The sequence below is a fragment of the Penicillium paradoxum genome (genome assembly GCF_028828445.1).
Source record: "Penicillium paradoxum strain IBT 22861 chromosome Unknown utg000002l_segment0_segment0, whole genome shotgun sequence".
NCBI lineage: Eukaryota > Fungi > Ascomycota > Eurotiomycetes > Eurotiales > Aspergillaceae > Penicillium > Penicillium paradoxum.
This window is the reverse complement of record NW_026643180.1, coordinates 2,333,983-2,347,834: the sequence shown is the minus strand read 5'-3', so window position 1 is coordinate 2,347,834 and position 13,852 is coordinate 2,333,983. Positions and strand designations below refer to the sequence as shown.

The 13,852-nt window shown below is 50.0% G+C and overlaps 6 protein-coding genes across 6 annotated transcripts; 5 read left to right on the top strand and 1 right to left on the bottom strand.

The window, feature by feature from the left end:
* Positions 1–468: 468 nt before the first annotated feature.
* hir1 (putative histone transcription regulator Hir1) lies at positions 469–4,029 on the top strand (the record flags this gene model as incomplete). The annotated part of the gene is made up of 5 exons (XM_057171921.1): positions 469–505; positions 618–692; positions 814–1,035; positions 1,108–3,867; positions 3,932–4,029. 5 exons carry the CDS (start codon positions 469–471, stop codon positions 4,027–4,029), a joined length of 3,192 nt encoding a protein of 1,063 aa, XP_057035824.1.
* A 641-nt stretch (positions 4,030–4,670) lies between these two features.
* On the top strand, positions 4,671–6,254 carry N7457_000874 (YchF/Obg family ATPase; the record flags this gene model as incomplete). The annotated part of the gene is made up of 3 exons (XM_057171920.1): positions 4,671–4,745; positions 4,905–5,462; positions 5,703–6,254. The coding sequence occupies 3 exons, from the start codon at positions 4,671–4,673 to the stop codon at positions 6,252–6,254; spliced, it is 1,185 nt and encodes a 394-aa protein (XP_057035823.1).
* Positions 6,255–6,664: 410 nt separating this feature from the next.
* Positions 6,665–7,564, top strand: N7457_000873 (translation machinery-associated protein 20; the record flags this gene model as incomplete). Its single annotated transcript, XM_057171919.1, has 3 exons — positions 6,665–6,678; positions 6,908–7,048; positions 7,174–7,564. 3 exons carry the CDS (start codon positions 6,665–6,667, stop codon positions 7,562–7,564), a joined length of 546 nt encoding a protein of 181 aa, XP_057035822.1.
* A 400-nt stretch (positions 7,565–7,964) lies between these two features.
* N7457_000872 (uncharacterized protein) lies at positions 7,965–9,441 on the top strand (the record flags this gene model as incomplete). Its single annotated transcript, XM_057171918.1, has 7 exons — positions 7,965–8,006; positions 8,056–8,151; positions 8,208–8,275; positions 8,379–8,602; positions 8,663–8,695; positions 8,753–8,836; positions 8,888–9,441. The coding sequence occupies 7 exons, from the start codon at positions 7,965–7,967 to the stop codon at positions 9,439–9,441; spliced, it is 1,101 nt and encodes a 366-aa protein (XP_057035821.1).
* A 391-nt stretch (positions 9,442–9,832) lies between these two features.
* On the top strand, positions 9,833–11,823 carry N7457_000871 (Dimeric alpha-beta barrel; the record flags this gene model as incomplete). The annotated part of the gene is made up of 6 exons (XM_057171917.1): positions 9,833–9,910; positions 9,981–10,082; positions 10,142–10,230; positions 10,318–10,538; positions 10,588–10,641; positions 10,691–11,823. The coding sequence occupies 6 exons, from the start codon at positions 9,833–9,835 to the stop codon at positions 11,821–11,823; spliced, it is 1,677 nt and encodes a 558-aa protein (XP_057035820.1).
* A 643-nt stretch (positions 11,824–12,466) lies between these two features.
* On the bottom strand, positions 12,467–13,496 carry N7457_000870 (GPI anchored serine-threonine rich family protein; the record flags this gene model as incomplete). The annotated part of the gene is made up of 4 exons (XM_057171916.1): positions 12,467–13,052; positions 13,123–13,257; positions 13,317–13,395; positions 13,445–13,496. 4 exons carry the CDS (start codon positions 13,494–13,496, stop codon positions 12,467–12,469), a joined length of 852 nt encoding a protein of 283 aa, XP_057035819.1.
* Between the last annotated feature and the right edge of the window lie 356 nt (positions 13,497–13,852).

The window sequence follows — 13,852 nt, the reverse complement described above, 5'->3', positions numbered from 1 at the left end:
ACGAATGAGATTGTGCATCACACAAAGCCAAACAGCATACAAAGGGGCAGGTTGACCCCCGAGAAACGACTATGTATACGGCCGTCGCCCTGGAGTTTAAAGATCTATCAACGCGGGAGCTCGGACCAGGCCAATCTGGAGATCGCGACTTTCGGATCGCGTCCTTTTAATCTCCGCCTCTTATCCCTCTCATCGGGTCTCTGGGTTTTTTCCGGTCTTTTTTTTTTAGCCAAAGAGAAACATATCTCATCATCTAGGAACTTATCTATTTCGGCCTCTGGACCTGCCATGTCACACGCTATAAGCATATAACCCGCAGACCAGCACCCAACACGCCGGCGCCCCTCCTTACCCACGCCTGCGCAATTTGATGCTGATACGTGTCGCACGATCCGATCTCGAGACGCAACTATCGAGACCACTGGGAAATAAGAGGACATTCCTGATTTCTGCTCCGGGACTCGCGCGATGCATATTATCAAGCCGGTCTGGCTTACCCATGGAGGTACGGAGCTGGACCCTCCTAGGTTTCTTGACGGAGACAAGCTCGCTGCGAGCGCGGAGTCGACCCATTCGATGGAAAGGCCATTTTTGCTAATAGCACTGCTCTCATACAGGTGAACGCAAAGACTTCGAGGTTTATAGCTGCGATGTCTCGCCAGATGGGAAGCGACTAGTCACAGCTGCCGGAGGTGAGCTTGATCCTTTTTTTTTCTTAGGGGATGGCGTTGAGTTGGAAGGCTTAAGGGACATAAGGGGCCACACGCTGCCAAGAGCACAATCGCTGACATCCTGAGTCTTGCTGCGCTTTAGATGGATACGTGCGAATCTGGTCAACGGAAGCAATTTACGGCACCGGAACCGCCGAACTTGCGGGCAAGCCAAAGCAATTGGCCTCCATGAGCAACCACTCCGGCACGATTCATACCGTTCGATTCTCGCCCAATGGGAAATACCTTGCGTCAGGCGCAGATGACAAGATTGTCTGCGTGTATACCCTCGACGCCAATCCTCCAACACACTCGTCAACATTCGGTACGCTTTGGACATGCTAAGGACGGAGAAAAAAAGGAAACCGACTCTGACAGCTATGGGAATCAAATTTAGGCACCGACGAAGCACCTCCCGTCGAGAACTGGCGCACGATCCGGCGATTGATTGGTCACGACAATGATGTGCAGGACCTTGGATGGTCGTTCGACTCCTCGATACTGGTTTCCGTTGGCTTGGACTCAAAGGTCGTGGTGTGGTCCGGTCACTCGTTTGAAAAGCTGAAGACAATAGCAATTCACCAAAGTCATGTCAAGGGTATCACGTTCGATCCAGCAAATAAATACTTTGCGACTGCAAGCGATGACCGGACTGTCCGTATCTTTCGATTCACCTCTCCTGCTCCGAATTCCTCAGCCCACGATCAGATGAACAACTTTGTGCTCGAACAAACAATCACAGCCCCCTTTGCCAATTCTCCATTGACAGCCTACTTCCGTCGCTGCTCTTGGTCCCCCGATGGCATGCATATTGCAGCTGCAAACGCCGTGAACGGTCCGGTTAGCTCTGTGGCTATCATCAATCGTGGATCCTGGGACGGGGACATCAATCTGATCGGGCACGAGGCGCCCGTTGAGGTCTGCGCATTCTCCCCACGACTATACGCAACGGAGCCTCCCAATAAGAAACAAGCCGATGGGCAGCCCGTACCACAACACCATATTACTGTTATCGCATGCGCCGGTGGAGATAAATCCCTCAGCATCTGGATTACAAGCAATGCTCGACCGATGGTTGTTGCGCAAGAGATGGCTGCCAAGGCTATCTCGGATTTGGCATGGAGTCCTGATGGAAAGTGTCTCTTTGCTACCGCTCTTGATGGAACCATTGTAGCCGTCAGATTTGAAGATGGCGAGCTGGGATGGGCCACCGAAATGGAGGAGAATGAGAAATCGCTAACCAAGTTCGGCACGAATCGCAAGGGTGCCGGTATAACAGAAACCACCGATGGCTTGCAGCTAGAAGAAAAGAGCAAGGCTGGCGAAATCAAGCATGTCGAAGGCAGAATGGGTGCGTTGATGGGAGATGGAGCCGAACCTACTGCAAATGGAGACAAAGCACCACAGCCATCGGATGGGGCAACACCCGCTCGGGGTTCTTCGCCAGTTCCTGAGGCATCAAAAACGCAGACGAATGGAACTTCCTCCACACCCGCTGTTGCAGAATCAGAGAAGCCCGACCCATATAAAGCCAAGCTGGAAAGACTGAAGCAACGTCCAACGTACACAAAAGAGGGCAAAAAGCGTATCGCACCATTGCTAGTCTCTGGGGCGGGAGCTGGCGAGTCATCTCTTCCGCAAGCTCGTCTGATGGCATCCGTTAGCAACCAGGTCAAGGCTGACGCTCCAACTACTATTGTTGACCTGTCAAAGCCCTTCGATGGTCTTCCTAAGGGAGGCCTGACTGCTCTTCTTCTTGGAAATAAGCGTAAGCTGGCTCAAATTGAGGGAGATGAAGATGCCAGCGTAGAGAAACGTGTGGTACTTGCCAGCCAAAACGGTGCAACTCCGATTATGGCTAACACCCCTGACGGTCTTCTGCCAGCTCAAGTGCAACCTGCTACAACCGGCCAGCAGCCGACTCCAGGATTCATCCGGCCTGCCGTTACAAATCCTTGCATGTCAATAAGCCAGCTCCGTCTGGCAGTTCCTAAAATCCGCAATCAGATTGTTCGCGCTTTAGATTCGACCGGGAAACCGACGGAGCAACCCACCCCTGGTACGGACCCAAACTCTACCAAGAGTCGTGTGGATGTTGTTTTCGAGGCTCGAAACCCATCACCAGCAAGTCTGACTGGACGTGCTGTGGATCGGGAGCCAGTACGTCTGACGTTGTTCCGCGGAGACCAGCCGCTGTGGCAGGATTTCCTGCCGCGGACTGTCCTCCTTGTAACTGGCAATCAAAGCCTGTGGGCAGCTGGCTGCGAGGATGGCTCAATCTACTTTTGGACACCGGCAGGTCGTCGTCTGGTCAGTGCGCTTGTGCTTGAGGCCCAGCCTGTTATTCTGGAGTGCAATGGTCCGTGGATTTTGTGCATATCCTCTGTGGGCATGTGCTATGTGTGGAACGTGAAGCACCTGTCTTCCCCCCACCCACCAGTCTCCCTCCAGCCGGTCCTGGACGCTGCAATCCATATGCTCGGCGCGAATCCTACCGCCGCTCCTGCAGTGACAGATGCCCGCATTAATTCGGAAGGCCGAGTCATCGTATCGCTATCTAACGGCGAGGGATATTCTTATTCCCCATCCATGTTCACATGGCAGCGGATCTCCGAAGCCTGGTGGGCCGTCGGCAGTCAGTACTGGAACACCACGGATGCACCTGTGAGCAACTTGCAGGCCAAGGATGCTCAGCAGGATAACAAGGATGCCAAGGCTGCTGTCGCGGCTGGCATCATCCCTTGGTTGGAACGGAACACCACGAACGAGACCTTACTTCGCGGAAGAGCATATTTCCTCCAGCGTCTCATCAAGGTCTTACTGTCACGCGAAGGGTATGAGACATTTGAATCGAGCGTATCCATTGCTCATCTCGAGAACCGTCTTGCTGCTGCTCTGTCTTTGGGCGCCAAGGAAGAATTCCGGTTATATCTGTCGATGTATGCCAAGCGCATCGGCGCGGAGGGCTTGAAGTTGAAGGTTGAGGAACTTTTGAAGGGTCTGATTGGCGGTCTTTTCGAGGACGAGGATGATGCCAGCGAGGGAGTATTGAAATTGCAGGCCAATGAGCGTGAGGGCCGCAACTGGCGCGAGGGATCTGATGATCTATGTGGCTGGCCACGGGAAACATTGCTGAAGGAGGTGATTTTAGCACTCGGTATGTTTTTTTTACTCACTGTGCCTGTTCTTCCTTTATCGTTCACTAACAAATGTTCATCTAGGCAAACACCGTGACTTGCAACGCGTGACAGTACCTTATGCCAAACTGTTGGATATGGTGGATACTACATCCGAGCATGGCGATGCAATGGACCTTTAACGATCTCTTTTTTCTCCCTCCTTGTCTCTGGCTATCTATACCTTTTCTTCGGGTTTTGCTGGCGTTCATCTATTGGGTCTGGGCTAGCCAAAAGGGTTTGCATTATCTATGCTGAAGCGGGAATGGAGATTACATCTTTCCCTTCATGCTTTACTTGTATTATAGGTTCTTTTTGAGGTCATGTTCAATCTGGAGCAACCTTTTCCCACCTGATCACCTAGATATTGTCTGCACTCTTGTTGTAGAGTCCCGGGACCCTAATAATCCTCTCACAAATAGTATTACGTACATGTCCCCAGTGACGTCGTTCAGGGCTTGACTCTCACGTGGGCGGTGGAAGCTCTGCAGGCAGAAAATTCGGTGACATCTGGCATGAACCTCGTCAACCTTGCTTTACGATAGCTAGACACGCCCTCATTTAATCTCTTTTTGCTTGTTGACTTTGCCCGCCGTTGTTGTGGGCAGCCGCCATCACGTCTTCCACTTCCTCCCTTTTCTTCCTTCGTATCGTCGATCGATCCGCAGCTGGTCCTGCATTTGGCGCGCTCCATCCTTGTTCCCGCTTCCGCCTTTCGACTTCCCCCCACCTCCCACCTCTCTTCTGTCGCTTCTACTCCAGCAAGAAGAAAAAATCCAATAAAATGCCTCCCAAGAAGCAGCAAGTTCAAGAAAAGGTCCATTTGGGCCGTCCAGGAAACAACCTGAAGAGTGGTATCGTATGTGAGCAAAGCCCCCACCTTTTTTTTTCTTTTTCCACACAGCACAGTCCACTTTTTAATTCCACAGAAAAACTATTTAAACCCCCCTTGCCCCCTTTCCTCCCACTTTTTTTCTTCCTTCTTCATTCAACCATGATGTCCTAACGATGACTTCAGGTTGGTCTTGCCAATGTCGGCAAGTCGACACTCTTCCAATCCATCACCAAGTCCTCCTTGGGTAACCCGGCCAACTTCCCCTATGCCACCATTGACCCCGAGGAGGCCCGCGTTATCGTCCCCGATGAGCGGTTCGACTGGCTCTGCCAGCACTACAAGCCCAAGTCGCAGGTTCCTGCTAACTTGACCGTGTACGATATTGCCGGTCTGACCCGCGGTGCCTCTACTGGTGCAGGCTTGGGTAACTCCTTCCTGTCCCACATTCGCGCTGTCGATGCCATTTTCCAGGTGGTCCGCTGCTTCGATGATGCTGAGATTATTCACGTCGAGGGTGATGTCAACCCTTGTCGTGATTTGAACATCATCAGCGAGGAGCTGCGCATTAAGGATATGGAGTTTGTCGAGAAGGCTCTCGAAGCCCTCGGCAAGCAGACTCGCCGTGGTGGACAGTCCCTTGAGATGAAGAAGCTCAAGGAAGAGGAGGCTACCACAGCTAAGATCCTTCAGTTCCTGAAGGATGGCAACGACATCCGCAAGGGTGATTGGAGCCCCAAGGAGGTATGCTAAACCTTTCCCCCCTAATCCCAACTGCCTTTCCGCCCACTTCTACTCCTTATCATGATGAATAAGAGCTTTGCTCGAAATTAACCCAGCTCGTTGAGTGCCCTCATTAAAAGGATACTCACAATCCGAGGGCATTTTGAGAAAAAAAGTTATATGCTGAACTTTGGAGTCCACTTCACACAATTGCCTCACTCAATTTTTTGAGACATCTTGTGCTAACCAATTTGGTTATAGGTCGAAGTCATCAACCCTCTGTTCCTGCTCACTGCCAAGCCCGTCGTGTACCTTGTCAATCTGAGCGAGAGAGATTACATCCGCCAGAAGAACAAGTACCTTCCCCAAGTCTTTGAGTGGATCAAGACCAACTCGACTGGTGACCCCATTCTTCCCGTCTCTGCACAGTTCGAGGAGCGTCTGACTCTTATGCACGATGATGCGGCCGCTGAGGCCGAGTGCAAGACCTTGGGCACCAAGTCCGGTCTGCCCAAGATTATCACCACCATGCGTTCAGCCCTGAGCTTGGCCAGCTTCTTCACCACTGGTGAGGATGAGGTTCGCCAGTGGACTATCCGCAAGGGTATCAAGGCTCCTGCTGCGGCTGGTGTGATTCACACCGATTTCGAGAAGACCTTTATTCAGGCCATCGCATACAACTACGCTACTCTGCGTGAGGTTGGTGATGAAGCCGGTGTCAAGGCCGCTGGTAAGATCATGACCAAGGGCAAGGATTACGTCGTCGAGGACGGTGATATCCTGCTCATCAAGGCCGGTGCTGCTAAGCACTAGTTGCATATGTGATAAACAAATAGTCTGAATGATACACTAGTGTTGATGAACCTCGAGAATCTTTTACCTTTTACTTCTAAAAAATCGTAATTTCCCACAGTTCTCTGAGCCAACGTGAATCTTGTCCGATGCAAACGTATCTTGCTGCTTCATGTTTGCTCTATTGTAGAATACCGAATACCTCCCATATCTCCCTTTGCTTTATGGATAAACTGTAATCATACTTCACATTCACGCTCTACATTGTAGATCATAATGCCCATGGAATCTATTGTATTCTGATTTGCTTCAGTCTGTTAAGGGGAAAAAAACCCAGGGCGAATCGATTATTCACGTGACCGCGTCCCCCGCGCATCCCACTTGCGCATCAAGAGCTTTGTCCCCGGAGCATCACACCCTCAACAAGCATCATGTTTAAGAAAGAGTGAGTGAAATCTCTCAATCAATGATTGAAAAGCCCAAGGATAGTACAGGAGCCGAATACGAGCCTCCTGTCTGTCAAATCGGAGTCCGCATCTCCATCCGTTGCTCGCAACCGCAAAGACCGCTAGAGCTGTTCAATCCTCCAATATGAGGCATAGACAGTTCCTATACGATCTTAGATTCTATTTGCATATTTCAAGATGTCAAGCTAACACCACTGCTCTACGTAGTATTCCCCCAAGCAACCGGTCTAAGGTTAAATCCTCCGTGCAGCGCGGTCTGCGCCAGAAGCTGCTGGAGACATACCCGGGTCTTGAGCCATTTATTGAAGATATCATGCCCAAGAAGGCCTCATTGGAAGCCGTGAAATTGTAAAGTTCCATTTTCCCCTCGGCTTCTGTTTTCCATCCTCAGCAACGTCATCTGCACTTTCCGTCACCAATCTGCTACACACTCCATTGCCGAAGCCACAGGCTAACCTAGACCACACCTGCAGACCTGAGCGCGTCACTCTCTACACAATAGAATCCACACCCTTCTTCTTCCAACCCATCGACGGACCTCCTGTGCCTCACCTCCGCCTCATCCACGCCTATCCCTCCGCCATCCCGACAATCCAGATCGACCGCGGCGCCATCCGCTTCGTGCTCTCCGGCGCGACGCTCATGGCCCCCGGTCTTACCTCCCCGGGAGGACGTTTGCCCGATGCCGAGCATGCGCTTGAGGCCGGGCAGATCGTCGGTGTCAAGGCTGAGGGCAAAGAGGAGATTTGCCTTGTCGGCATGCTGAAGGTTGGCACTGAGGAGATTAAGAGCAAAGGCAAGGGTGTTGTTATGGATGAGGGTCATTATCTTGGCGATGGACTCTGGAGAATGCATTTGGATTAAGTGGGTAACGTGGATGACAGAAAGCAAGGGGTTCATTTAGCATCGGTTGGGTCTTTTGATGTTTGGGCTTGGAAACTATACACTGCTTTGCATGTATGGTGATGATTATGTGCTGAATAAATTGAAATGAAATACCTCCTGGGATGGGTGATTCAAGAAAAGTAGAGATATCTTCGATGGTTGATTAACGCCGTCTGGATATGCCATCTCTATCGGCCATCTTTGCTGACACCGAAGTCTGCAAGCCTCAGTTGCTATGCATTCAAATACACAAGTCCTTTAAGTAGGTCACGGGCAGGGTTGTGTGTTTAATTTAGAATCGGACCTTACGGGGACTTTCGGCTACAATATCCACTTCCCCCTTTTCCACTTTTGCTCCTGTCACCACGTCGATTTCAAGATGCCTTCTAACGGCAGGAGAACCCGTTTGTGGCCTCAGCCAGTAAGTCAATTGTTTCAAGCATTGCAAGCATACATGACTGATTCATCAGGATGAGTCGACTGTCAAGCAGAAGCTCCTTGCTGGAGAGCATGGTGCTGATATATTTGGCGGATACCGCATCACGAGCTGCAATTACAACTCTGATGTGCGAAATTACTATATAAGATGTCCCAGGAAACCTCGAGTCTGATCTCATTCTAGAGTGATTGGTACTGCAGCCATCAGTACACTGATTACCCCGATGCCGATTCTTACCATTCCATCGACAGGTCAGTTCCTCCCTGTCTGCTTCATTGGGATATGTATCTCTTCATCGCTTCAGTACGCTCTTTTCTGTTTCTGACATCTGGCATCATGATGCTCTGTACTCAGATTTGGATTTTACACCTCGAATAATCCAGATGGAAGCACAGAAAATCTGCATTTGAAGGACAAGAAAGCCGAATACCATGGACCCGGAGAGCAGGGATTGGAAGATTGTTCGGAGGGAATGAATTGGAAGGCTTTGCCTAACATACCCGACCCTTGTTTTCGGAGAGTTAACCGTCTCGGTTCGTGGTTTTGGAAGCAGCTCAAAGAGGCAGAGAAGGAGCAAGGTATGGGAGGTTGCCTTCTCCACGGACCCTGTGACACAACTAACTCATACATCTGAGCAGCCGAACTCGAGGAAGACCTCCGTCGGATGAATGGTACATCTCAGACCCCCACAATGACACGTCAAGGCTAATGTCTCTAAATCGGAAAAGAATGGAGAGAGCAGCAGAAGCAGCCACAGCAGCCAGAGCAGCAGCAACAGCAGCGGCAGCGGAAGCAGCAGAGGCGGCGCAAAGGTACGTCGGACTCTATCACCGACAACATGAGCCACAGCTTATGTTAAGCAGTAGATGATCAACAAGCCAAAGTTCCAGATGCTTTGCAGTGCAGCAATAATTCCGTCTTGGAGCTATTGGACGATGAGAATGTGCAACTTGAGGATATTGTACCGACTACAGTATCCAGATCTACGGCCAAGTCGTCGGGGAACTCTGAGGTGGAGATATCTGGAAGCGCCTCTTCAACCACGAAGTCATTTCTGGAAGCAATACCCCAGAATCCAACGCTTGGAAAGAGGGTGGAGCATGCCGGCAGTGACTTGGGGAACAATGTGGTGCAGCCCGCACCCGTTGTAAACCCAAATGAGACGACTGAAATCGGACCGGCGAGGCGCAACACTGTCATACCCAACCCGCCTCCCAACAAAAGCGGAACTACAAGGAAAACAAAGAAGCAGGAACCGAAGAAGCAGGAACAGAGGAAGCAGGAAGAAAATAAGCGGAAGAGAAGCGAGAAAGAGAAAGCCGAAAAACGACACTCAGAAGAGCAGGGCACTGGGGAGAAGCTAGCAGAGACAGATTCTCACAGCAAGGATCGTAGAAAAAAACCGAAAACGAAGTAGAGGATCTGGGCAAAACTCCAGCGATCAAACTGTGAGCGTCCTCCTTGACCCATCGGCTCGGAAATGGAAGGCCGGAGATGCGGACGAAACGCGAGTCCTACCTAATACATTGTGCAATAGATGTGATTTGATAGTGAAGTCTGGCCCGTAATACACTGGAAGGTCGACGGGCAAACGCCCCGGCGAGCTGAAGTAAAAGCCCCTGCGTAAATTGGATTCTAAATTGAGGCCCAATAGCTCCATTCTATAGGTGCACGCTAGTTCCAAGCAGATCAAGGTCCCACAGTCTCTACTCCATCTCATTTCCTTTTTTTTTCTCTTCTTTCTTTTTTTGACTTCCCTCTGAAAAGCTCCATGTTCACTTTGTCCTTGCTGGATATTGAGAGCGATCATGCAGGCCCAGTTCGTTCAGGTGCAGGGGTACGCCTGCCAGATATTGGTTCTGGATGCAGATGCAGATGCCTCCAATGTAAGAATGTCCAGCCACATGGACTCACTATTAGTTCGCACATGCTGATCATTGAAACATCGCGATATAGAAAGGTAGACGTGAGGAGCTCCTCGAAACAACGAAGTTGGGCCCGCTTCACGAAGATATCTTTGGTACATATAGAGTCATCACAAACTATATCGACCCCAAGGTGAGACATCTTGTTACAAGCATTTCCAATTGCATGGTATAGTTCTGATTATATTCTAGGGCCGGTGGTGCTGCACACACGAGTATCATTCTCCCGGGGATAAGAAGAAGAAGAAGAAGAAGAAGAATGGCCGGCATTGGGTTCACCCGTTAGTTTGATCCTATTTTCTTGCCCCGGGCCTCTGTTACAGGCTCTTCTATGTATTTCCGCTAATATCAGATGCTACATTGCTTAGGGATGGCATATATTACTCCAAAAATCCAGATGGAAGTCAACAATACATACAACCGATGCTGAAACAATTCCTCTACGTTCCGCCACGAAAGGGGTTGGTAGACCTCTCAGATCAGATTGATTGGAAACAGGTGTGCGAAATACCCGACGCTTGCATTTTAAGCACTTCGGAAACCAAAGGAGACCTCCAGCTATTGCTGGACGGGATCAAAGCACGAGCGGGTAAATAGATCGATCATACATCACGCGTGCTATAGCTGACATAGCGCAGAGGTCACTCTCGCCAGGGAGCGATATGAAAAGGAGAAGAGCAACAAACAAACGGGTATGTGGGCTGACCACGTACAACGCGCGCTATAGCTAACATAGTGCAGAAGATTCTCTCGCCGAAGACCAGCCTACAAAGGTTATTACCGAGAGACGCTCGGAAGTGACGAAAAAGACAGGAACGAAAAGGGCAACGCTGTTGAGCAAAGGCGGGCCTGAGAACGAGGAGAACGAGGCGATGTCTCAAATCCAGACCTCCACCCGACAAATGCCCAAGGGGAAACCGAAGGCAAAGGAATACGTTCGAGGTTGTTGGGTCGAGATACATACAAAAAGTCAGAGGACAAACACCCCAGACAAGGCAAGAGAAGCGGTCAATAAACCGGTTGACGAACCTCCAATCTCAATCGAAGCACCTGACTCAGGCGGAAACGAGATGCTAGGTGCAGAAACAGTGGGACAAGAGGAGCCTGAGGAGGGGCCAGGGGTGGACTATGAGGAGGAGTGTTCTCCTGACATTCCGGAGGAGACTCCAGTGGACTTGACATTGCACAATGAATCAACCACAAAGCCCGCAGAGACAGGAGAGGCCACAACCAAATCCTCGCGGAAGCGGAAGGCCAAGGAGATGAAAATGCCCACAATGGAAAACTCGCTTGAGATGCAGACAGCTCAACAGCAGCAGAAGAAGAGAAACAAGAAGAGCAAAAACAAGAACAAGGGCAAGAAGAATTCGGAGGCGAACCAACAAAAGGAGATCGAAGGGAACCACCAGATCTCGATCACCCCTAGGATGCAGACACCTACAGGCTTGATTTCAGACGATGCGCCCATCAAAAATCCTTCGGGCCAAAAGGAAGTCAAAAAGAACGGTCAAAGGCCGAAGCAGACAAAAGCGAAAACTTCTGAGGAGCAGACACCTATTGTAGTACGTTTGCCGTCGAACGACAACCTGACTGATGTTTCGGCCGAATTCGGAACCTGCAAACCTACAAACGCAGCAAAGGACATGGCCACCTCTCAAAAGCGAAAGGCCAGGGATATAGACCACGATCAGGCTCAGACTACCAGTGCTTCCGCTACGAAAAAGGTGAACACAGGAGCCAACGGCGAGGTGCCGAGCGAAGGCCAGAGACAGGAGATGGAGCAGGAGATTTACCGAGGAAAAAAGACCAATCAACAAAAGAATCAAAGGAAGCGCAAGAATAGAAGGAGAGCGGTAAATGCTACGATGTCCTGACCTCGCCGCATGCATTCCTTGTTTCTGTATCCGGTCCAAGCTGGAGATGTTGAGATTGTGTCTGGTTGAGGTCTACAATTAATCACTGCCTCTGGGCTCACTATAATGCGTTGGTTTTTGATATTGGGACATCTAGAACTGTCTTCATGTTGATATAGCACAACTCCATTGCCATTGGTCAAAATTAGTCTAATTTGCAGATGTATCTTCCATTTGGTCATAGCAATCCTAGACAAATAAGTTTTCTGATCTTCAGGCGCCTAGTATATATGGGATAGTGAAATAGGCGGGAATCGCCGTGTATGGGAATATAACTAGCAAACGTCAAAGGCAACGCCTAGAAGTTTCAAAGTGAACAAGACATAAAACAAAAACTACGTGCAATGTCCAAGCAGATTCATACTCAAGTACTAAATAGCAAAAGCAGCGACAGAATAATTGTTCATCAATGGCTTGGTTGCCATCTACCTTCCTAGATACGATCTTGAAAGCCGACCAATCACCTGCAAAAAAGCAAATCCCATCAATCCATTTCCATTGTCAGAAGTATGCAATCCGTAGGCCATACCATGGATCTTCACAGCATGAAGTTCATGCTGGCATAGGTGAAGCCCAGCACAACAGCAAGTCTCCAGTTTGTAGCTTACAGATTCAGAGCCAGAGCACCGGCTAGAAGACCAGCAGCCACACCAGAGACACCAGAAGCAGTCAGAGCAATGCCAGCACCGTTGGAGTGAATTGGAGAGGCAGAGGTAGAGGCAGAAGTACTGCTGTGGGTAGATTCAGTGGCGGAAGAAGCACTGGTAGTCAGACCAGAGTGGTTAGAGGACTTGGTGATGCTAGCGGTAGTCTCGGTAGTCGTGGTGGTCCCGGTAGCTTGAGTGATAGGAATATCAGTGCTGTTTCTGCTATTTGTGGAAACTTCGAAGGTATGGAGGCCTGAAGTAGAAAACCCAGTGGAGATCTTCGTGGTAGAGATAGTAGGGGTCAAAGTACCAGTAGTGATAACCTTAGTCTCGGCGGTGGAGGCACCAGTCGAAGTGGAAGAAGTGACAGAGGTACCAGTAGAGCTGGTAGAGGAGACAGTAGAAGAAACAAGGGTAGAAATACCAGTGGTAGAGGCCTCGGAAGAGCTCTTGGCAGGCTCGATCACGTCGAATTGTTGAGACTGAGCGAGGATGCCGGTGTTCTGGGCTGAAGTAGACATCAAGTTGATCTGAAAGCCGAGTCTAGTGCAAATTGCATGTTAGTGAACTAAGAGGTAGACAGAGGACATGCCATCAAAGTATGCGGTCATACCCATGAGCAACACCCTTGAGATCGGTGGCAGTGAAGGAGCCCTTGGAGGTGTCAATGTCGGAAGCGATCTTTTGTTCAAAGTTGGGGTAGATGAAGTTGTTGACCAGGAAGATGTCGACAGTGCTGGGATCAGTGCTGTGTTGGGTCAGCCTTGATTGAATTGGTTTGATGACGATGGAATATAGCAGACATACTTCACCGACGACCACTTCACAGTGAGAGAGCCGGTCACATCGATACCATCATCCTTAGCAGGCTCGGTGACTCTGAGAGCTAGACGGGCTGTCAGAAACATGCATGGGTCATACGGTGATCAACAAACCTCCAACGGAGATAGCCAGAGGCAGGACAGAGAGAACAAGCGAGAGACGCATCTTGGGTGAATCCGAGCGAGAGTGAAATAGCAACGAATGGATACGAGAGCACGGAAGAAATCAAGGTGCAAAAGGGAAGTTGGAGATGGAAAACGAGTAAGTCATGGGATTCAAGAGAAAGCCGAAGTTAAGTAGGGGTCCAAACACTTCCTTTGATATTGCACAACCCTGGGTGCGCTGAACCATCCATAATGGTTTCAACATCCACCACACCAAAAATACAGCGCCTGAAAATGGAAATAGCAGGGTGAAAGTCTCAGATTTTTGGTAGCTAATAATATCTAGAGCTTGCTAGAACCGTGGGGATTCAGAGTCTGAGAGGTCCCACGTTGGAGAGCAGCTGAGGCTCAATGACG